The 22672-nt window shown below is 39.5% G+C and overlaps 1 protein-coding gene across 2 annotated transcripts in view; it reads left to right on the top strand.

The window, feature by feature from the left end:
• Nucleotides 1-22672, top strand: part of LVRN (laeverin) — a 77304-nt gene that overhangs the window by 27883 nt on the left and 26749 nt on the right. For both annotated transcript variants that reach the window (XM_065941141.1, XM_065941142.1), the window contains exons 5-7: nt 13808-13962; nt 15217-15330; nt 22209-22352. In XM_065941141.1, coding sequence (XP_065797213.1) covers nt 13808-13962; nt 15217-15330; nt 22209-22352 — 413 coding nt within the window. The remainder of the gene's footprint in view (nt 1-13807; nt 13963-15216; nt 15331-22208; nt 22353-22672) is intronic.

Raw genomic sequence — 22672 nt, forward strand, 5'->3', positions numbered from 1 at the left:
TTGTCCTCTAACAGGTTCTTTAGTCGGAGTCTTGGGGGAAAGTATGCTTGGCCTCTACTGGCAGACAGTGGAAGAAGGTGGGGAGTAAAACTTAGGGTGCTCCAGGCTCCCGAATGCTGTGTAGCCGGGGCCTCTGCCACTCAAGCCTTCCGGCTGAGGATGGACGGGGAGTGAAGGAACGGGGGCCAGCCGTGCCTGCTCGTGGATCCCAGAGGTTACACCTGCCATTTAGAGAGTCAGAGGCAGGGACTGTGGCAGGCCAGTGGGTAAAACTCTTGAGTTTCTACCGCAGGGGCCACAGGTTCAATCCCTGGGCAGGGAACTAAGATCCTTGATCCCGCATGCCATACAGCACAGCCAAAAAAAAAAAACTAGAAAAAGAAGGAAAGAAAGAAAGTTGACAGCAACAGGAATCTGAGCATGGAGACCAAGTTTCTGGCACTTCTGTGTCTGGAAGATCTCAAGATGACCCTTGTCTAGGCCAGAAAATTTCTCTTTATCTTTATTTAGATAAGGAGAAGTCCAGAGTTATTCTTTTTTTTTAATTTATATTTCTTTATTAGTTGGAGGCTGATTACTTCACAACATTTCCGTGGGTTTTGTCATACATTGATATGAATGAGCCATATAGTTACACGTATTTCCCATCCCAATCCCCCCTCCCACCTCCCTCTCCACCCGATCCCTCTGGGTCTTCCCAGCCCACCAGGCCTGAGCACTTGTCGCATGCATCCCACCTGGGCTGGTGATCTGTTTCACCATAGATAATATACATGCTGTTCTTTCGAAACATCCCACCCTCACCTTCTCCCACAGAGTTCAAGAGTCTGTTCTGTACTTCTGTGTCTCTTTTTCTGTTTTGCATATAGGGTTATCATTACCATCTTTCTAAATTCCATATATATGTGTTAGTATGCTGTAATGTTCTTTATCTTTCTGGCTTACTTCACTCTGTATAACAGGCTCCAGTTTCATCCATCTCATTAGAACTGACTCAAATGAATTCTTTTTAACGGCTGAGTAATATTCCATGGTGTATATGTACCACAGCTTCCTTATCCATTCATCTGCTGATGGGCATCTAGGTTGCTTCCATGTCCTGGCTATTATAAACAGTGCTGTGATGAACATTGGGGTGCACGTGTCTCTTTCAGATCTGGATTCTTCAGTGTGTATGCCCAGAAGTGGGATTGCTGGGTCATATGGCAGTTCTATTTCCAGTATTTTAAGAAATCTCCACACTGTTCTCCATAGTGGCTGTACTAGTTTGCATTCCCACCAACAGTGTAAGAGGGTTCCCTTTTCTCCACACCCTCTCCAGCATTTATTGCTTGTAGACTTTTGGATAGCAGCCATCCTGACTGGCGTGTAATGGTACCTCATTGTGGTTTTGATTTGCATTTCTCTAATAATGAGTGATGTTGAGCATCTTTTCATGTGTTTGTTAGCCATCTGTATGTCTTCTTTGGAGAAATGTCTGTTTAGTTCTTTGGCCCATTTTTTGATTGGGTCATTTATTTTTCTGGAATTGAGCTTCAGGAGTTGTTTGTATATTTTTGAGATTAATCCTTTGTCTGTTTCCTCATTTGCTATTATTTTCTCCCAATCTGAGGGCTGTCTTTTCACCTTACTTATAGTTTCCTTTGTAGTGCAAAAGCTTTTAAGTTTCCTTAGGTCCCATTTGTTTAGTTTTGCTTATATTTCCAATATTCTGGGAGGTGGGTCCTAGAGGATCTTGCTGTGATTTATGTCAGAGAGTGTTTTGCTTATGTTCTCCTCTAGGAGTTTTATAGTTTCTGGTCTTACATTCAGATCTTTAATCCATTTTGAGTTTATTTTTGTGTATGGTGTTAGAAAGTGTTCTAGTTTTATTCTTTTACAAGTGGTTGACCAGTTTTCCCAGCACCACTTGTTAAAGAGGTTGTCTTTTCTCCATTGTATATCCTTGCCTCCTTTGTCGAGGATAAGGCGTCCATAGGTTCGTGGATTTATCTCTGGGCTTTCTCTTCTGTTCCATTGATCTATATTTCTGTCTTTGTGCCAGTACCACACTGTCTTGATGACTGTGACTTTGTAGTAGAGTCTGAAGTCAGGCAGGTTGATTCCTCCAGTTCCACTCTTCTTTCTCAAGATTACTTTGGCTATTTGAGGTTTTTTGTATTTCCATACAAATTGTGAAATTATTTGTTCTAGTTCTGTGAAAAATACCGTTGGTAGCTTGATAGGGATTGCATTGAATCTATAGATTGCTTTGGGTAGAATAGCCATTTTGACAATATTGATTCTTCCAATCCATGAACACGGTATGTTTCTCCATCTGTTTGTGTCCTCTTTGATTTCTTTCATCAGTGTTTTATAGTTTTCTATGTAGAAGTCTCTTGTTTCTTTAGGTAGATATACTCCTAAGTATTTTATTCTTTTTGTTGCAATGGTGAATGGTATTGTTTCCTTAATTTCTCTTTCTGTTTTTTCATTGTTAGTATATAGGAATGCAAGGGATTTCTGTGTGTTAATTTTATATCCTGCAACTTTACTATATTCATTGATTAGCTCTAATAATTTTCTGGTAGAGTCTTTAGGGTTTCCTATGTAGAGGATCATGTCATCTGCAAACAGCGAGAGTTTCACTTCTTCTTTTCCTATCTGGATTCCTTTTATTTCTTTTTCTGCTCCAATTGCTGTGGCCAAAACTTCCAGCACTATGTTGAATAGTAGTGGTGAGAGTGGGCATCCTTGTCTTGTTCCTGATTTCAGGGGATATGCTTTCAATTTTTCACCATTGAGGGTGATGCTTGCTGTGGGTTTGTCATATATAGCTTTTATTATGTTGAGGTATGTTCCTTCTATTCCTGCTTTCTGGAGAGTTTTAATCATAAATGAGTGCTGAATTTTGTCAAAGGCTTTCTCTGCATCTATTGAGATAATCATATGGTTTTTATCTCCCAATTTGTTAATGTGGTGTATTACATTGATTGATTTGCGGATATTAAAGAATCCTTGCATTCCTGGGATAAAGCCCACTTGGTCATGGTGTATGACTTTTTTAATATGTTGTTGGATTCTGTTTGCTAGAATTTTGTTAAGGATTTTTGCATCTATGTTCATCAGTGATATTGGCCTGTAGTTTTCTTTTTTTGTGGCATCTTTGTCTGGTTTTGGAATTAGGGTGATGGTGGCCTCATAGAATGAGTTTTGGAAGTTTACCTTCATCTGCAATTTTCTGGAAGAGTTTGAGTAAGATAGGTGTTAGCTCTTCTCTAAATTTTTGGTAGAATTCAGCTGTGAAGCCATCTGGTCCTGGGGTTTTGTTTGCTGGAAGATTTCTGATTACAGTTTCGATTTCCTTGCTTGTGATGGTTCTGTTAAGATCTTCTATTTCTTCCTGGTTCAGTTTTGGAAAGTTATACTTTTCTAAGAATTTGTCCATTTCATCCAAGTTGTCCATTTTATTGGCATAGAGCTGCTGGTAGTAGTCTCTTATGATCCTTTGTATTTCAGTGTTGTCTGTTGTGATCTCTCCATTTTCATTTCTAATTTTGTTAATTTGGTTCTTCTCTGTTTCTTAATGAGTCTTGCTAATGGTTTGTCAATTTTGTTTATTTTTTCAAAAAACCAGCTTTTAGCTTTGTTGATTTTTGCTATGGTCTCTTTAGTTTCTTTTGCATTTATTTCTGCCCTAATTGTTAAGATTTCTTTCCTTCTACTAACCCTGGGGTTCTTCATTTCTTCCTTCTCTAATTGCTTTAGGTGTAGAGTTAGGTTATTTATTTGACTTTTTTCTTGTTTCTTGATGTAAGCCTGTAATGCTATGAACCTTCCCCTTAGCACTGCTTTTACTGTGTCCCATAGGTTTTGGGTTGTTGTGTTTTCATTTTCATTCATTTCTATACATATTTTGATTTCTTTTTTGATTTCTTCTATGATTTGTTGGTTATTCAGAAGCGTGTTATTTAGCCTCCATGTGTTTGAATTTTTAACAATTTTTTTTCCTGTAATTGAGATCTAATCTTACTGCACTGTGGTCAGAAAAGATGACTGGAATGATTTCAATTTTTTTGAATTTTCCAAGACCAGATTTATGGCCCAGGATGTGATCTATTCTGGAGAAGGTTCCGTGTGCACTTGAGAAAAAGGTGAAGTTGATTGTTTTGGGGTGAAATGTCCTATAGGTATCAATTAGGTCTAGCTGGTCCATTGTGTCATTTAAGGTTTGTGTTTCCTTGTTAATTTTCTGTTTAGTTGATCTATCCATAGTTGTGAGTGGGGTATTAAAGTCTCCCACTATTATTGTGTTACTATTGATTTCCTCTTTCATACTTGTTAGCGTTTGCCATACATATTGCGGTGCTCCTATGTTGGGTGCATATATATTTATAATTGTTATATCTTCTTCTTGGATTGATCCTTTGATCATTATGTAGTGTCCTTCTTTGTCTCTTTTCACAGCCTTTATTTGAAAGTCTATTTGTCTTCAAAAGGAGGTAGGACAAAATATAAAAGAAAAAAGTGAGACGAAAGAGCTAAGGACAGAGATCCATCCCGGGAAGGGAGTCTTAATAGAGGATCTTTCCAGACACCCGGACAGACACCCGGAAACCCTCGCACTGGCGGGCCTGGGGGAAGTGTTTGAATCTCGGAGGGCAACCTGACTGGGAGGGAAACAATAAATAAAACCCACAGATTACGAGCCTAAAAGCAACTCCCAGCAGAAAAGCACCCCAGACACCTGCATCCGCCACCAGCAAGTGGGGGCAGAACGGAGAGGAGCTGGCGGCATTGCTTGGGGTAGGGTCCGGGCCTGAGTGCCCTGAGGACAATCAGAGGGAGCTTTTGTGAGTTGTCAACTTGAACTGTGGGAGAGCAAGAGAGAGAGAGAAAATTAACCGGCCGAACACACTGCCGGCCGTTGGCAGAACAAAGGGACCGAGAAAGTCCAGAGAAGAACTCGCAGGCTGCGGACCAGCCCAGCCCCACCGGAGGCAGGAGGCAGGGGGGAGGAGAAAGGGGCAGGCTCGGCCCCAAAGACCGCATCCCCTGCCACACTGCAAACAGGCCTCCAGTTTCTAATCAAAGACCTCCTGAGATTCTGGATGGTCGACATCCACCGGGAGGGTCGCGGTGAGACACAGGGCGCAGGCACCCGACCGGTGCTGGCGGAGACTGGGGCTGGGGACGCGGAAGGCAGAAGGCGCATGCACCCGACTGGCGCTGGCGGAAACTGAGACTGGGACCGCGGAAGGGAGTGGGCGCGCGCACCCGGGGAGAGTGCGCCTGTCAAGCCCCTGACTGCCTGGACCGCTCTGACAGGGAAGGCACAAAGAGCAGGCGCAGCTTTTTGTTCTGCGCTTTTGTGGAACACTCGAGGGCTGGAACCGCGGGTAGCGTGAGGCATGCTCCATATAGCGCAGCCGGGAGCCTGAGCAGCGCAGAGGGAGAAAGCAGCGCCAGCCCCTCCCCACAGCGCGACGGAAGTAGCTACCTGAATAAGAGTCCACCTCCACCCGCCTGTGTCAGGGCGGAAATGAGGCTCTGAAGAGACCGGCAAACAGAAGCCAAATAAACAAAGGGAACCGCTTCAGAAGGGACCGGTGCAACAGATTAAAATCCCTGTAGAAAACACTGACTACACCGGAAGGGGCCGGTAGATATCGAGAAGTGTAAGCTGGAATGAGGAGCTATCTGAAACTGAGCCAAGCCCACACTGACTTCAACAGCTCCAGAGAAATTCCTAGATATATTTTTACTTTTTTTTTTTAAGTAAGAAAAAAAAATTTTTTTTAATTTTTTCTCTTTAATTTTTTCTCTTTTATTTTCCTTTAAAATTCCCTGTTACTCCCCCATTACTCCTTAACTTTCATTTTCATAGAGTTTTACGATTTTTTTAATTAGGGAAAATTTTTTTTTCTCTTTCTTTCTTTCTTTCCCCCCCCCTTTTTCTCTTCTATTTTCTTTTTTTTCTTTTTCTCTTATTTCTTTTAAAGTCCTCTAGTACTCCTCTGCTACTCCTTAATTTTCATTTTCAATATGCTATAACCTTACCAAAAAAAAAAAAAGAAGAGAAGCCCTATTTTTAAACCGAACTTCATATATATTTCTAAAATTTTTTGAGTGTGTGTTTTGGTTTTTGTTTTTAATATAGCATTTTTAAGAGTCTAACCTCTACTCTAGACTTTTAATTTTTGTTTTTCAGTATATGATATAAATTGTGAACCTTTAAGAATCCAGTATTCAGTTCCCATTTTTATTCAGGAGTGTGTTGATTATTCTCTCCCAATCTTGACTCTCTGTTTTCTACCTCAGAGCACCTCTATTTCCTCCTTTCCCCTTCTCTTCCCAATCCAACTCTGTGAATCTTTTTGGGTGTCTGGGCTACGGAGAGCACTCTGGGAACAGACAACTGCGTAAATCTGTCCCTCTCCTCTTGAGTCCCCCTTTTTCTCTTCCTGCTTATCTCTATCTCCCGCCTCCCTCTCCTCTTCTTCATGTAACTCTGTGAACCTCTCTGGGTGTCCCTAACAGGGGAGAATCTTTTCGCCATTAACCAGAAGTTTTATTATCAGTGCTGTATAGTTGGAGAAGTCTTGAGACTACAGGAAGAATAAAACTGAAATCCAGAGGCAGGAGACTTAAGCCCAAAACCTGAAAACACCAGAAAACTCCTGACTACATGGAACTTTAAGTAATAAGTGACCGTCCAAAAGCCTCCATACCTACACTGAAACCAACCACTACCCAAGAGCCAATAAGTTTTAGAGCAAGACATACCATGCAAATTCTCCAGCAACGCAGGAACATAACCCTGAACATCAACATACAGGCTGCCCAAGGTCACATCTAACACATAAACCCATCTCAAAACTCATTACTGGGCACTCCATTGCTCTCCAAAGAGAAGAAATCCAGTTCCACGCACCAGAACACCAACGCAAGCTTCCCTAACCAGGAAACCCTGACAAGCCAATCGTCTAACCCCACCCACTGGGTAAAACCTCATCAATAAAAAGGAACCACAGACCTCCAGAATACAGAAAGCCCACTCCAGACACAGCAATCTAAACAAGATGAAAAGGCAAAGAAATACCCAACAGGTAAAGGAACATGAAAAATGCCCACCAAGTCAAACAAAAGAGGAGGAGATAGTGAATCTACCTGAAAAAGAATTTAGAATAATGATAATAAAAATGACCCAAAATCTTGAAAACAAAATGGAGTTACAGATAAATAGCCTGGAGACAAAGATTGAAAAGATGCAAGAAATGTTTAATAAAGACCTAGAAGAAATAAAAAAGAGTCAATTAAAAATGAATAATGAAATGAATGAGATCAAAAACACTCTGGAGGGAACCAAGAGTAGAATAACGGAGACAGAAGATAGGATATGTGAGGTAGAAGATAAAATGGTGGAAATAAGTGAAGCAGAGAGGAAAAAAGAAAAAAGGATCAAAAGAAATGAGGACAACCTGAGGGACCTCTGGGACAATGTGAAATGCCCCAACATTCGAGTCCCAGAGGAGTCCCAGAAGAAGAAGACAAAAAGAAAGGCCATGAGAAAATACTCAAGGAGATAATAGCTGAAAACTTTCCTAAAATGGGGAAGGAAATAGCCACCCAAGTCCAAGAAACCCAGAGAGTCCCAAACAGGATAAACCCAAGGCAAAACACCCCAAGACACATATTAATCAAATTAACAAAGATCAAACACAAAGAACAAATACTAAAAGCAGCAAGGGAGAAACAACAAATAACACACAAAGGGATTCCCGTAAGGATAACAGCTAATCTATCAATAGAAACCCTCCAGGCCAGAAGGGAATGGCAGGACATAATGAAAGTAATGAAAGAAAATAATCTACAACCTAGATTACTGTACCCAGCAAGGATCTCATTCAGATATGAAGGAGAAATCAAAAGCTTTACAGACAAGGAAAAGCTGAGAGAATTCAGCACCACCAAACCAGCTCTTCAACAAATGCTAAAGGATCTTCTCTAGACAGGAAATGCAGAAAGGTTGTATAAACGTGATCCCAAAACAACAAAGTAAATGGCAACGGGACCACACCTATCAATAATTACCTTAAATGTAAATGGGTTGAATGCCCCAACCAAAAGACAAAGATTGGCTGAATGGATACAAAAACAAGACCCCTATATATGCTGTCTACAAGAGACCCACCTCAAAACAAGAGACACATACAGACTAAAAGTGAAGGGCTGGAAAAAAATATTTCACGCAAATGGAGACCAAAAGAAAGCAGGAGTCGCAATACTCATATCAGAGTTATTCTTGATATTCTCTTCTGTCAAAGCATCTCCTCCATGCAGTTGGTCACCTCCTTATTATCTCCCCCTCTACCCCTTTCTTCACCATCCCCCTCATCCTCCCTAGTTCATGTCACCACAGTCTCAACCACAACTGACCTTGCTTAGTTTGACCTCTGTCCCTCTTTTCTGCTCCAATTCAACCTCCACTCTGAGGCCTGAGGGATCTTTCCAAAGCAAAATCTGATCGTGTTACTCCTGTTTAAAACTTTTCTGTGGCTTCCCATTGCCCTGGGGATCAAGTCCAAACTTCACACCCTGTCTTTAACAGAGCACCTCTTGCCAACCTCTCGGGGCTTTTGACAGTTTCTCAGAGTTGGAGGGCTGCTCTAGCAGCGTCTCTGTCCTCTTCTACACTTTCATCTTCTTCTCTTCTTGGTCAGGCTCTTGCACATTCAGTTTGCACGTCCTGCCATTCTTTTTACCCAACTTGTTGATTCTTATATTTCTCAATGCAATGCCTCCTCCTCCAGGAAGTCTTCCCTGATTCTCTCTCTCCCAAGCTTTCACAGCATCCTGTGCATCCCTGCATCCAAGTTCTTGAGATCCTAATCATCTCTGCATGAGGTCAAGGGCAAGTTGAGGGTCAGGGTCTGGGCTGTCCTTTTTTAAAGCATCTTCTGAGCCTATGACGCTGCTTCTCTCGGAGTTGTTTAGTTGCTAAGTCATGTCTGACTCTTTTGCAACCCCATGGACTGTAGCCCATCAGGCTTCTCTGTCCATGGGATTCTCTAGGCGAGAATGCTGGAGTGGGTTGCCATTTCTTTCTCCAAGGGATCTTTCCAACCCAGGGATCAAACCCATGTTTCCTGCATTGGCAGACAGATTATCTTTACCTCTGAGCCACAGGGGAAGCCCCTCTCTCAAAGTAGTTAACAGTAAACATTCTTTTTTTTTGTGGGAGGGGAAAAGATATGTTCAATGAGTTCCATAATTCCATGTAAATTCTGGTTAGATTACCAGTTCCTGGAAGTCAAATTTATGTTGGCACTTTTTTTTCCCACTGTATCTTTCATAGCATCTGAGCCAGTGTTGCTCTATGAGCACGTGTAGGTGGTGCTTAGTCAAAATTGCCTTTTGATGGATAGATGATTACAATAGAGTTTCTCTATTATTGGATGTTTAAAAGGAAGATGAACTGATGTCTCCTAATTACTTTGACTTTTGGTTGAGTCATTTAAAAACAAAACAAAAAAATATTACAGCTGCTGGTGGAGTTGGCTGTTTGGGTTGTTATAAGCTTTAAAAGAAAAGTGACATCATGATGCTTTTAGGAGTAAGTATGGGTTCAGAGAAGGCACTGGCACCCCACTCCAGTGCTCTTGCCTGGAAAATCCCATGGATGGAGGAGCCTGGTAGGCTGCAGTCCATGGGGTTGCTAAGAGGCACACACGACTGAGCGACTTCACTTTCCTTTTCATTTTCTTGCATTGGAGAAGGAAATGGCAACCCACTCCAGTGTTCTTGCCTGGAAAATCCCATGGACGGGGGCACCTGGTGGGCTGCCGTCTATGGGGTCGCACAGAGTCAGACACCACTGAAGCAACTTAGCAGCAGCATGGGTATTTAAGACTTGCAGACTTTTAAAATAGCAACTTTCCTTTTAAGTTTTAATTTTCTCTTAACTTGTAACCATAGCAGGCTAACAATGTATATTGTACATCTCAGCAAAGTTTGTATTTTGGTAGCAATAAAACTCACGTACTATATAAATCATAAAGTGGTGACATAATTACCATAATTAGTGAGAATCTACTGAGTAAATGAGAATCACCTACTACTTTTCTAGGTGCTCTCTGAATGCAGAAGCAGTAGGTGGTAGGGGCTCTGTTCAGGTAGCTGAGTTCGGGCGATAGCATCTACATGTTGGAGACAGAAGCACACAAACTGCGAAGTAGGAGACAGCACTGACTGATGAAGTCAGCATGAAGTCTCCAGAGAAAGAGGACTATGTGGCAGACACCAACACAATATTGGAAAGCGATTGTCCTTCAATTACAAATAAATACATTTTTAAAGAAACAGTTAAATGAAAAAGAAAGAGGACAATAAGTGGTAATGGGAGTAGCCCAAATATATAAAGAACACCTACAGATAAATAAGAAAAATACAATAGAAAAAAACTGGTTAAAGATATATGAATAGATGTTATACAGAAAAGGAAACACATGTGGTTAACAAACTTATGAAGAAATATTTAACCTCATTAAGCAGTCTGAGAAGTGAGTCCCCAAGGTCACAGTGACAACCTATTCAGTTGTCAACAAGTAGGCATTCTCACAAATACAAGTGTTAGAAAGTGACTCTGTTGAAAGGAGTATCAATTGTTACAACTTAAAAACCTGTTTGTTGTCTTACAAGGTTGATCATCAGAATACCTTAAAACCCAGAAATTCCATTCCTAGATATATCTTCAAGAGGAATTTCAGCACATAACGTGCCAGAAGACATGTGCAAGAATGTTTGTAGCTACACTTTTCATACTAGTGCCAAACCAAAAGCAACCAAAGTGGTCACTGATGGAATGGATGTGGCTCATTCACACAATGGAAAACCACCCAGTAGAATGGGAAACCCAGGCTGAGGCAACTAAGTGTTGAAAGATAATGGAGCCTTACCTGTTGAGGCTATATAATGATCTGAATATTTCTTACTGTACACTGTCAGCTTCAACCAAGTGTAAAGTCAACTAAAGTACTGAGCGTAGCACAGCTAAAGCATTCATGAGGCAAATGTAGCATGGACTATAGCAATGATATTCTTTCACTAGCAAAGGAAAATTTTAAAACTTGTATTGTTCTAGCTTCAGAAGCAACAAAGGATCAAATGATCATGCTGTAAAAAATTTGGAAAGATAGGGAAAGCAAAAAAAAGAGAAGCAAAATCTCTTGCAATGCTGCTATGCAAAGATGACCATGAGTAACATTTTGATGTCTATTTTCCCAGTGTCTGTCTTGTCTCAATGTCCATCTTTTGCTGCATTTGCTTCTTTGTTTTTAACAAAAATGACACCATGGAATTGATACTATTCTTTGATTTAAAAAAAAATTAACAATATAAAGCAATATGATCCAGGTAACTGTTCTTTTTTATTGTCGTTTTAACTCAGGCTGCCTACAATCAATTTGACAAAATAATTTACTTAATCCTCAGTGTTTGAAAATTTGGACTGATTTTTCCTTTCTTGAGGGGGAGGGGCTGCTTTTAAAACATGAAAGAAAACAAAAGGAAGTGTTTACAAATATCCATGCTATTTGCCTTAGTAGAAATTCCAAAAATTGAAAGACTAGGAGCATTTTTAAAAGTTACAAAGGATTTTGCTGGAGTGCTCCAAAAAAACTGTACCAGTTCACATCCTCACCAATAGGCTATGTGTCAGTTTTCCTATTCCTAATTATAAATTCTAGCCAATACTAATTATTAACCTCATACATTTGAAAGCTTAAGTTATATCATTGTTTTAATTTTTGTTTTTGATGCTAATGAAGCTGAAAATTTTAAATAAGACTTTTGGGTGTTTGAATTATTTCTTTATTGAATTGTTCACATTTTTTCTTTTTGTTCACCAAAGTTCTTTAAGTATTCAAAAAATATTATCTAGTTGTGATATAGGCTGCAAATATTTGCTCCAGTCTGTATTTTGCCTTTCAGATTTGTTTGTGGTGTTTTTTGGTGCACTAACATATTTAATTTTAAATAGACTTAATTTTTTTAAACAGTTTTAAGTTTGCGAAAAAAGTGTGACCACAGTGTGAAGAGTCCTCATATATCTCCTCTCCCTCCCCTCACCCCCACCCCTAGTTTCTCCTCTTGTTAACATCTTACACTGGTGTGGATTTTTTAAAATTACAATTGATGAATCAGTACTGGTACATTTTTGTAACTAAAGTCCGTAGCTTACATTAGGGTTCACTCTTTGTGTTGGACAGTTCTGTGAATTTCAACAAATGCATACAGTAGTGAGGGCTTCCCCGGTGACTCGGCAGTAAAGAATCCTCTTGTAGAGCAGGAGACACAGGGCACGTGGGTTTGTTTGATCCCTGGGTCGGGAAGCTCCTCTGGAGGAGGGCGGCTGTCTACTCCCGTGTTCTTACCTGAAGAATCCATGGACAGAGGAGCCTGGTGGGCTACAGCCCAGCGGGTTGCAGAGTCGGACACGACTGAAGTGACTGAGCACATACAGTAATGACATATACCCACCGTTACAGTGTCGTAGAGAGGTGCACTGTCACAAACATCCCCTCTGCTCCACCTCTGCATCCTCCCTGTCCCCGCTCCCTGACAGCCACTGGTCTTTGTACTGTCTATATAAGCTTGCCTTTTCCATAATGTTATGTGCTAACTGGAATCATGTGTAACTTTTTCTTATTGGCTTCTTTCACCTAGTGGGATTCCCTGGTAGCTCAGCTGGTAGAGAATCCACCTGCAATTCAGGAGACCTGGATTAGATTCCTGGGTTGGGAAGATCTTATGGAGAAGGGATAGGCTACCCACTCCAGTATTCTTGGGCTTCCCTGATGGCTCAGCTGGTAAAGAATCTGTCTGCAATGCAGGAGACCTGAATTTGACCCCTGGGTTGGGAAGATCGCATGGCAACTCACTCCAGTGTTCTTGCCTGGAGAATCCCCATGGAATGTGAGGTCGCAAAGAGTCGGAGATGACTGAGCAGCTTTCACTTTTCTTTCACTTAGTAACATTCCCTTAAGTTTTCTCGATGCCCTTTCATAGCTTAATAGCTCATTTCTTTTTATCTCTAAATAGTACTCTGTTGTAGGGCTGTACTACAGTTTATTTATCCATTCACCTATTAAAAGACATCTTGATTGCTTCCATGCTTTGGCAGTTATGATTAAAGCTGCTATAAACATTCATGTGCATGTTGCTGACTTCAGTTGTCAATTCATTTGGGTAAATCCTTAGGAGCTCAATTGCTAGACTGTATAGCCAACCTATGTTCTGCTTTATAAGAAGCTGCTGAATTGCTTCTGAAGTGGCTGTATCATTTTGCATTCTCACCAGCAATGAATGAGTGTTTTTATTGTTCCACACCTTCTCCAACATTGATGTTTGGTTTTGAACTGGTGTGTCATGGTATCTCATTGTTTTAATTTGCAATTTCCTAATGACATATGATATTGAACATATCTTCATCTGTTCATTTGCCATTTGTGTGTCTCTAGTGAAGTGTCTCCTTAGATCTTTTGCTAATTCTGTAAAGTTGTCTCTTATTTTTGAGTTTCAAGAGTTCTTTGTATATTTTGGATATAGGTCCTTAATCAGAAGTATTTAATTTTCATATAGTCAAAACAATTTGTTTTCTGACTCTGTCTTCTTTATGTCTTTAATGCCTTTCCCCTGCCCCTTATAGATATCCACTTGCATTTTCTTTCCAGTAATTTTATGATTTCATTTTGAGATGTTTGTATTTGGAAGTCTCAAATCTTGAGAAAGAGATGATTCATTTTTCCCTCCATTTAAATCCACTCAGATATAATTGCTTTGCCTACTTTTGACAACCGTGCAATGGAAAACTGGGGACTATTGACATTTGATGAGTCATTATTGTTGCTGCAGCCAAATGATAAATTAACAGAAAAAAAGATCATGATCTTCTATATTGTCTCCCACGAGATTGGACATCAGGCATGTGGTAAAATATTCTTTCTTATTTCACATGAAAATATTCTCCAGCTTCTGTACCAAAAGTAGCAAAAACCTCTCAAGCCCTACCGTATACCAAATTTTAAAAAATAACTTGAAAAGTGGTCCAATGAGTGAAAACAAGGAAGGAACTATGTAATCAGATCCTGATGGATTTGAACTTTTAGTGATAGATCATAGTGATGAGAAATCTCAGAACATTAGCAGATCGTATATTTAAAGAGTGATTGTGTGCCACAAAGTTCTCTTCAGGAAAAGTAAGCCAAGCACATCTATGATTATCTGCTTTTCATTCCAGCTTAAAAAAAGTCACTAGAAGATATCCCATTTCATCAGTAGATTGTCACAAACTTTTTTTTTTTTTTTTGCGAGAAGTTACAAGTTAAAGGATTACAGTCAATATACTAGTATCACTGAGGTGACAGTCATCTAAACTGTGAAATTATCTTCTTGTTATATGGAAGTTTTGGAGAAGAGTGATTTACTGTGATTAAATTATACTCTGTTACACAGTCAACACATACTTTCACAAGTCTTGATCATCACCCAAAGTGTCATTTTTTATTATAGCCTAAGTGACACATTGTTTTGGAAAATAGGGTGCTAACTATTAATACATCACTGCTATTATAAAAATTTGGTTAAAAACTAGGGTGTGGATTTGTTGGTTTTGGAAATTATTTTGTTTTTCTTTCTTGATTCTCTTCATCATCATTGACACTTTCCTTCTGTTAAGCTCAAATAGAAAATAATTACAACTGGACCGCTTTGCAGAAACAAATACTTGAGTGATTCTTACATGGTACAGATCAAATCATGTCCTTAAAACATAATCAACTGCTTACAGCAAAATCCTGATGTAGTCTGTTTAAGGTATGAGATGCTGTCATTAGTAGGTGTTAAGTGAACATTTCAGGCCTTCTACTTTAACTTAACTTTGGAGTAAAGTGGATGTTTAAGAAATGCTATTCTAGCTTACTTTATTTCTGAGCATCACAGTTTTAAAGCAAAAATTGCTTCCAGTTGTTGGATGTGAAATTTTACAGAAATACATTAGTAACTTCATGTTATTAATAAAACAACAACATGATTTTGGAGTCCTGTTTTCAAGTTTTATCACTGATAGCAAATTACGTTTAATTTTGTCTTTGACCTTACATTTATTTAACATGTAATTACAATAAATATTACTTAAATTGAAGTTAAGATTGTTCTTTTTATCCCCAACTCCAAAAGTGGTTTGGAAACTTGGTTACCATGAATTGGTGGAATAATATCTGGCTCAATGAAGGTTTTGCATCTTATTTTGAATTTGGGATAATTAACCACTTCAATCCTAAACTCCCAAGGGTAAGTATGTCTGTTAAATTAATTTATAATTATTCTTCTAATTATAATAGTAGTTAACTTTCATTGTTGAAAGTGTGTAAAATACAGAAAAATATAGAGATAATAATTTATGTGTAATATCAGAGATGCTCAATGTTTTCTTTTTGATTTGTTTTCTTTTGTCAGGCTTTTATTATTATAAATATTCCTAGAAGTGAAAATTACGCAGAAATGTGTAATGCCCTTTCTACTTCATACTATATCAAAAGCTTTTCCACAGGTCATTAGATTATTCTTGAAAATATTTTTAAATGTTGCCTAGTATTTTACCATATAACTTTATAAGATATTTTCCCTACTATTAGATTTTAGGTTATTTTCATTTATTTCTTCCTAGACTGAATTTTAAAGCACTTGCAATCAGTAGCCTACAACTTTAATAGTAAGTAATATGCTATGTTATATTACCCATAATATAGCTGATATTGCATATGATACTCATAGCTAACATTGTATCTATTATAGCTGATAATCTTTTGCTATGTTGAGTAAACAGTAACATGGAAAATTAACTTATGTGTATGCAAATCTGAATTGAAAGTTATATTTCTAATATTTAGAGTAGTTAGGTAATGCTTTCAGAATGGCATGATATTGATGTGCTTAAATATTTAGATTTAATATGATCTTTAGACACAGACCTCATTTCTTCACACCAAGTCAGGGTTTCTTTCTTCCTCTCTGTTCCCGCCTCCTGTCATCTCTCTGATGCTCAGAGCTGCTCTTTCTGCTGCTTTTTCTGGGTCTTTTTGTCCTCTCCCCTCCCAAGTGTTTCCAAGGCTCTACTTCGGGCCTCTTTTTCTTCTCTCCATACCCTTGCTCTTTAAAGTGTATTGACGTTTGACATGCTGATTTCCACTGGTCAGATCTTCACAGGCTAAATTTATTCACTTTGAAGGAGAACCTAAGATTGTTCTTTCTATTATTGTGAAAGTGAAAGTGAAAGTTGCTCACTTGTGTCCAACTCTTTGCGATCCCGTGGACTATATAGCCTGCCAGGCTCCTCTGTCCATGGAATTCTCCAGGCAAGAATACTGGAGTAGGTTGCCATTCCCTTCTCCGGGGGATCTTCCCGACCCAGGGATCAAACCCGGGTCTCCCTCTTTGCTGGCAGATTCTTTACTGTCTGAGCCACCAGGGAAGCCCATTAATATTATATTAGTTGTAAACTTTTCCCTCTTTTATGAAAGGAAGAAGATAGTAAGTAGATGATGTTTATCTTTTGTTTATTAAAAAGTTGGCAGAATAAAAAATTGACAGACCTCTCGGGCACACAGAAACTTTAAAAAAATCTTTTTTTTAACCTGTTTGTGAAATTGTGACTTCTGAGGAGCACTGATGTAGTAGTCTTTTTATTGCTCCAGTTCCATGCCACTTTGAAAGTTCAGTTCAGTTCAGTCGCTCAGTCGTGTCTGACTCTTTGCGACCAAATGAATCGCAGCACGCCAGGCCTCCCTGTCCATCACCAACTCCCAGAGTCCACTCAAACCCATGTCCATCAAGTCGATGATGCCATCCAACCATCTCATCCTCTGTCATCCCCTTCTACTCCTGCCCCCAATCCCTCCCAGCATCACCGTCTTTTCCAATGAGTCAACTCTTTGCATGAGGTGGCCAAAGTACTGGAGTTTCAGCTTCAGCATCAGTCCTTCCAATGAACACCCAGGACTGATCTTTAGGATGGACTGGTTGGATCTCCTTGCAGTCCAAGGGACTCTCAAGAGTCTTCTCCAACACCACAGGTCAAAAGCATCAATTCTTCAGCGCTCAGCTTTCTTTACAGTCCAACTCTCACATCCATATGTGACCACTGGAAAAACCTTAGCCTTGACTAGACAGACTTTTGTTGACAAAGTGATGTCTCTGCTTTTTAATATGCTGTCTAGGTTGGTCATAACTTTCCTTCCAAGGAGTAAGCATATTTTAATTTCATGGCTGCAATCATCTTCAGTGATTTTGGAGCCCAGAAGAACAAAGTCAGCCACTGTTTCCCCATCTATTTGCCATGAAGTGATGTGACCTGATGCCATGGTCTTAGTTTTCTGAATGTTGAGCTTTAAGCCAACTTTTTCACTCTCCTCTTTCACTTTCATCAAGAGGCTCTTTAGTTCTTCTTCACTTTCTGCCATAAGGGTGGTGTCATCTGCATATCTGAGGTTATTGCTATTTCTCCCGGCAATCTTGATTCCAGCTTGTGCTTCATCCAGTCCAGTGTTTCTCATGATGTACTCTGCATGTAAGTTACATAAGCAGGGTGACAATACACAGCCTTGACGTACTTCTTTTCCTATTTGGAACCAGTCTGTTGTTCCATGTTCAATTCTAACTGTTGCTTCCTGACCTGCATATAGGTTTCTCAAGAGGCAGGTCAGGTGGTCTGGTATTCCCATCTCTTTCAGAATTTTCCTCATACCCTTTGTGAACATCCTATAAAATGCCCACCGGCACACAGTCCAGCCACTCTACAGTACCTCTGCTCTTCCTCCCCTGGGCTAAACATCATTATATAGATCTGCAGAATGAAGTACTGAAAGGTTAATTTACTTGCCCAAGGTCATTTGCCTGCTTGAGGCGAAACTGTGGTTACATTCCAATGATCTGGGTCTAGGCTGAAGATGAGGATAATGATGATAATAAATATTAATAAATAATCAAAAATATTATTTAATGCCATTCACTGAGCACTTGGGACTTAACTGCCTGGTAGTGTGAGTCTTATACATATATCATCTTAATCAATCTTCAAGATGATTCTATGAGTATAGTTGTTATTTTTTCTATCTCCTATTGAGGAAACTGAGGGTAAAAGTATTAGGTAAGTTGTCCAAGATCTCACAGTTGTTAAAGGTCAGAGATGAGACTCAGCTCCAGGTTTCTCTAGCTGCCAAGTCCATGCTTTAACCCCAGGGAGTGTTCTCGTTCTCAAGGGCTTATGGTTTGTGAGCGTGTTCATTATGACTCTCTTCATATATGTGAACTATATATATATATACACACAGCAAGTCTTAGTCCTTCCATATATGCTACACCTACAAAATTGTTTATATCCCTTTTATAAAGTAGCATCTACACATGATTAGTGTCATCTGTAACTATTTTTGAAAGCATTTGGTTGTACCCCAAATTACCTCTGTGCTGAGAGTCAATGTGAGACATTCCAGTCCTTAAAACAATTAGATTCACCTGTATGTCCTTCATTGACTATACCATAAATTTCAGTTACCTTTTAATGCAACAGAAATGGCTAAGATATTATCATATCTGGAAAACATTGATGAAAACATGTTACCAATGTTTTTGAAGCTAAGATGGTAAGATTATCCTCTCATATCATTTAGTTTTATTTCTTTTTGTCATTGGTTCTTAATCACTGTTTTCTGAGTGCACATTTCTCAATCACTTGTAGAGCTGAGTGAACCATAACCCTTGCCAGAAGAGTATCAGATTTTGGAGCTTGAAAAAATTGCCATGAGCTTTGTTTTTGAAAAGCTTAAGGCTTTGTTTGAATGGTCTTTAAGAGATCAGAACTTTAGCTTCCTTTGAATCAGTTATTAGATTGAAAGTGAGTAAAGAGCATCACAGAAATGTATGCAGAAACAGATTTCCATTTTTTCTAATTCTGGTCTAATTTCAGCTGAAAGCTATTAACATACAAGATGAATGGGTCATGGTCAAGGATTCAGAACATTCCAGTTGGTTTCTTGACCCCCGAAGCTCCAGCTCTAACATTGGTACTCACTGACTTTTCTGCATCCCTCTTCTGACTGGTCTAAGGAAGCAGCAGCTCTTGTGGAGGCAAGGGGCACGTAGGGGCCTTGCAGTCAGTCAGGTCTCGCTATGTTTCCATGATCACTGTAAGCTGAGGCAAGTAGTCGAACACTTCTGAGCTTTCCTTCCTCATCTGTAACAAAGTTTCATGCAGTCATTCAATAGATTGAGTATTTAGTGGGCCCTGTTGTGACAGCCATTTACTAAGCATTCATTATGTGCTTAGAGTGTGTTGTGTACAATATCTGACTCACCCCTCTGAAGAACTAACGATGACGATATAATCACAGTAGTGCTTAACCCTTACTGAGCATATTCTATTTGCCAGTCACAGTGCTAAAAATTCTACGTAAATTAATTTACACCTGATAATAATCCAGTGAGGACAGTGTTCTCCCCATTTTCGGAGGTGAAACTGAATTTCCAGAGTGATGAAATTAGTTGCCTTTTATGAGTCACACAGTCCCTAGGAGGCTGAAGGAGGATTCAGACCCAGGTAGCTCGACTCCAAACCCTGTGTTTTCAACCACAGTGATATTCCATACAAATTTTATAATAAATACTGTTACATTTCTTAGTATAATCATAGATCTGATAAAAATAGGTTTGTTCTCTGGAATCTCACAGCTTGCATAAAGAAAGAAATGGAGGGTGTAGCGACTCACTTTATCCAGTCATTATATACAGTAGCTAGGTAATATTTTTTTAAAAACCTGATATTACTTTTTACAATAGAGTTTACCTTCCACAAGACCAGAACAGACTGGGACCAACATCACCTTATGGAAGGCCTAGAGTAGGAAAACCTGAGGAATGTTGAGTAAGAGGTGTTTGCCTCATTCATCACAGCTATCTTGTGTGATTGGGAGGATACCAAGAAGATTATGTAAACCTTATGCCAGGCAGGCTGAAGAGAGACAGACAGTCTATTCTGAAAGAAAAATATGGAAAAGGTTGTGTGTACAAAAGTATTCATTAATACATTGTCTATAACAGAAAAAAAAAACCCTGGAAACAAATGCCTACCCATTAGGCAAATGATTCAATCAGTTATAGTCCATCAACCTGAAAGGGTGTAATGCAGCTGTGCATTTGTTTATTTTAGTGTTTTGCTTTTGGAAAAGTTATATCTACCCTGTGAAATTCATGATTAAGTTTGGGGTTATTTCTTTCCAATTTGTGTTTGTTTCATTTATGATACAGCAGCCATTATTAGGAGTAGTTATGAAGATAAGATAGCAAAATTTCTAAATGAACGTGATAACAAGTAAATGAACAAGATGAAAAGTTTTTACAACTGTAAGAATAAATAAATAGGGGGAAAGATTAGAAAGAGCTGGATTAACAACATTCTAATGGGAGTTATTGCAGGATGTGGACTTACGGGAGTTTTTTATTTTGCTATATTTTCTTCCTTGTGTTTATATGGCAGCGGGGTGGACAGTGCACAGTCTCAAGAGCTCTTAGGTGTTAAATTAATAAAACCTATACTTAACGAGTAAGGTGGGACTTTATGCAAATGCCTCCTCTAAATCTTTGCTACTCAGAGTGTGGTTCTTGAGCTCTATGCCAACATCAGCATCACCTGGTCATTTAGTAGAAATGCAGACCCCAGACTCCCTGGTGGTCCAGGGGTTAAGTCTCCACGCTTCCACTGGAGGGGGCACGAGTTTCCACCCCTGGTCGGGAAACTTAAGATCCTGCATGTCTCAAGGTGCTGCCGAAAAACAAACAAACAAACCCAACCCCAGCACAGACTAACTGAATTAGAATACAATTTGACAAGATCCCCAGGGGTCCTTATGGGCAGTAAAGTTTGACATGCATTTCTCTAAATGACAGGCTTTCTCATTTTGAGAAAAGCTGAGTTTGATGATAACTTAACCAAAGTATGCATAAATCTAAACATAATATGCTAACTAGAGAGGGTTGGTTGAAACGTTGGCAAATGGGGCAGAGTTTGGAGGGGTTGAGGGAGTCAACTGTTGAGGGGTGAGGGAGTCAACGTGGGTCCACAGAGAGAGTCCCCTGGGAGCTGAGACTTCCCGTGGTTTCCAGGTGCTGGCCAAGGTGTGCCTCGGCCGCCCCTGCCCTCTCTTTGGCTCTGTCTTTGCATGCACCTCTTAACTCTTCTTTGGTTTTCCCTCTAGCTTTCCTTCAGAAAGAAGTGGCCCTGGTCACATGTCTAAGAGAGATCTAATCTTTTGGAGAGTTCTAGACCTTATTAAAATATCAATAACTGCCAGTTGCTCTGGTGGTTCAGAGGGTAAAGAATCTGCCTACGGTGCAGGAAACTGGGGTTTGATCCCTGGATAGCGAAGATCCCCTGGAGAAGGGAATGGCTACTCACTGCAGTATTCTTGCCTGGAGAATTCCATGGACAGAGGAGCCCGGCGGGCTGTAGTTCCATGGGATTGCAAAGAGTTGGACATGACTGAATGACTAACACTTTTACAGTAAAAAAAAAATTCTTAATGCATGAGCTATAAATTACAGTATACAGTTTGTAGATTTGTTTTGATTTATTTCTAATAACTAATATTACTACATCATCATCACTGTGAATTTGTAAATTTGACTTTGCTTTTGTCTTATAAATGTCCGTATAAGAGACTGATACATTTTAAGGGATTACTAATAAAGTTGCCAATAAAACTCTAGAGGATTAAAACCACCTAGAGATGCTGTTCCTTGAAGGACCTGTCTGGGTGGTCAGGGACCTCCTAACATAAGGAATGTGTTGGGTTGGCCAAGAAGTTTGTCCCATCTTATGGAAAAGTCAAACAAACTTCTTGACAAACCCAGTAGATGACTGTCTTGGAAACCACATTAACTTTTGTAATTGACTTTTTTAATTGAAATAAAAAAGGAGATCAAATGGGAAGGAAAGTATCACAGTTTTGTTATTCAAGGACTCCTGACTTATTTGGCACATTGTAGCCCAAAGAGCACTTCTCAGTTATTGATTTCTTCCCCTCCTCAGTGATAGTTTCTGGAAATATTTTAGGAGCATTGAACTTCCTGTTTCTGTGGTGCCTCAGGAGTTAGTTGTCTCAATGTTTTCCTTTTAGAATGAGATCTTCTTCTCTAACATTTTACATGGTGTGCTCAGAGAAGATCATGCCCTGGTGTCTAGAGCCGTCTCCATGAAGGTGGAAAGTTTCACAGAAACCAATGAAATAAATGAGCTCTTTGACTTATTCACTTACAACAAGGTAAAACAGTTCCACATTTATATTTGTGCGGCACTCTTGCAGAAAGCTACATAAACTGGGTTCTTTGGGTTCTAGACTAATGTGCTGCTACACAATTTTGGTACAAAGACCTTAATATTATTCGGTAGATGGATCTCAGAAAACGTGGTTAAATCAGTTCTTATCTAGTAAATGTTAATCTGTAATAGGTGCTCGATGCCATCTACCTTTTTAAATATAGACAGACAGCTGGATACTTTTAAGGTGAACTCTTCTGCCTGGTGGAAATTTGTTCTTGTGTCACTGAAAGAAAGGCACACAACATAAAAGCTGTGAGCTAC

This window comes from Muntiacus reevesi, chromosome 7, assembly GCF_963930625.1.
Source record: "Muntiacus reevesi chromosome 7, mMunRee1.1, whole genome shotgun sequence".
NCBI lineage: Eukaryota > Metazoa > Chordata > Mammalia > Artiodactyla > Cervidae > Muntiacus > Muntiacus reevesi.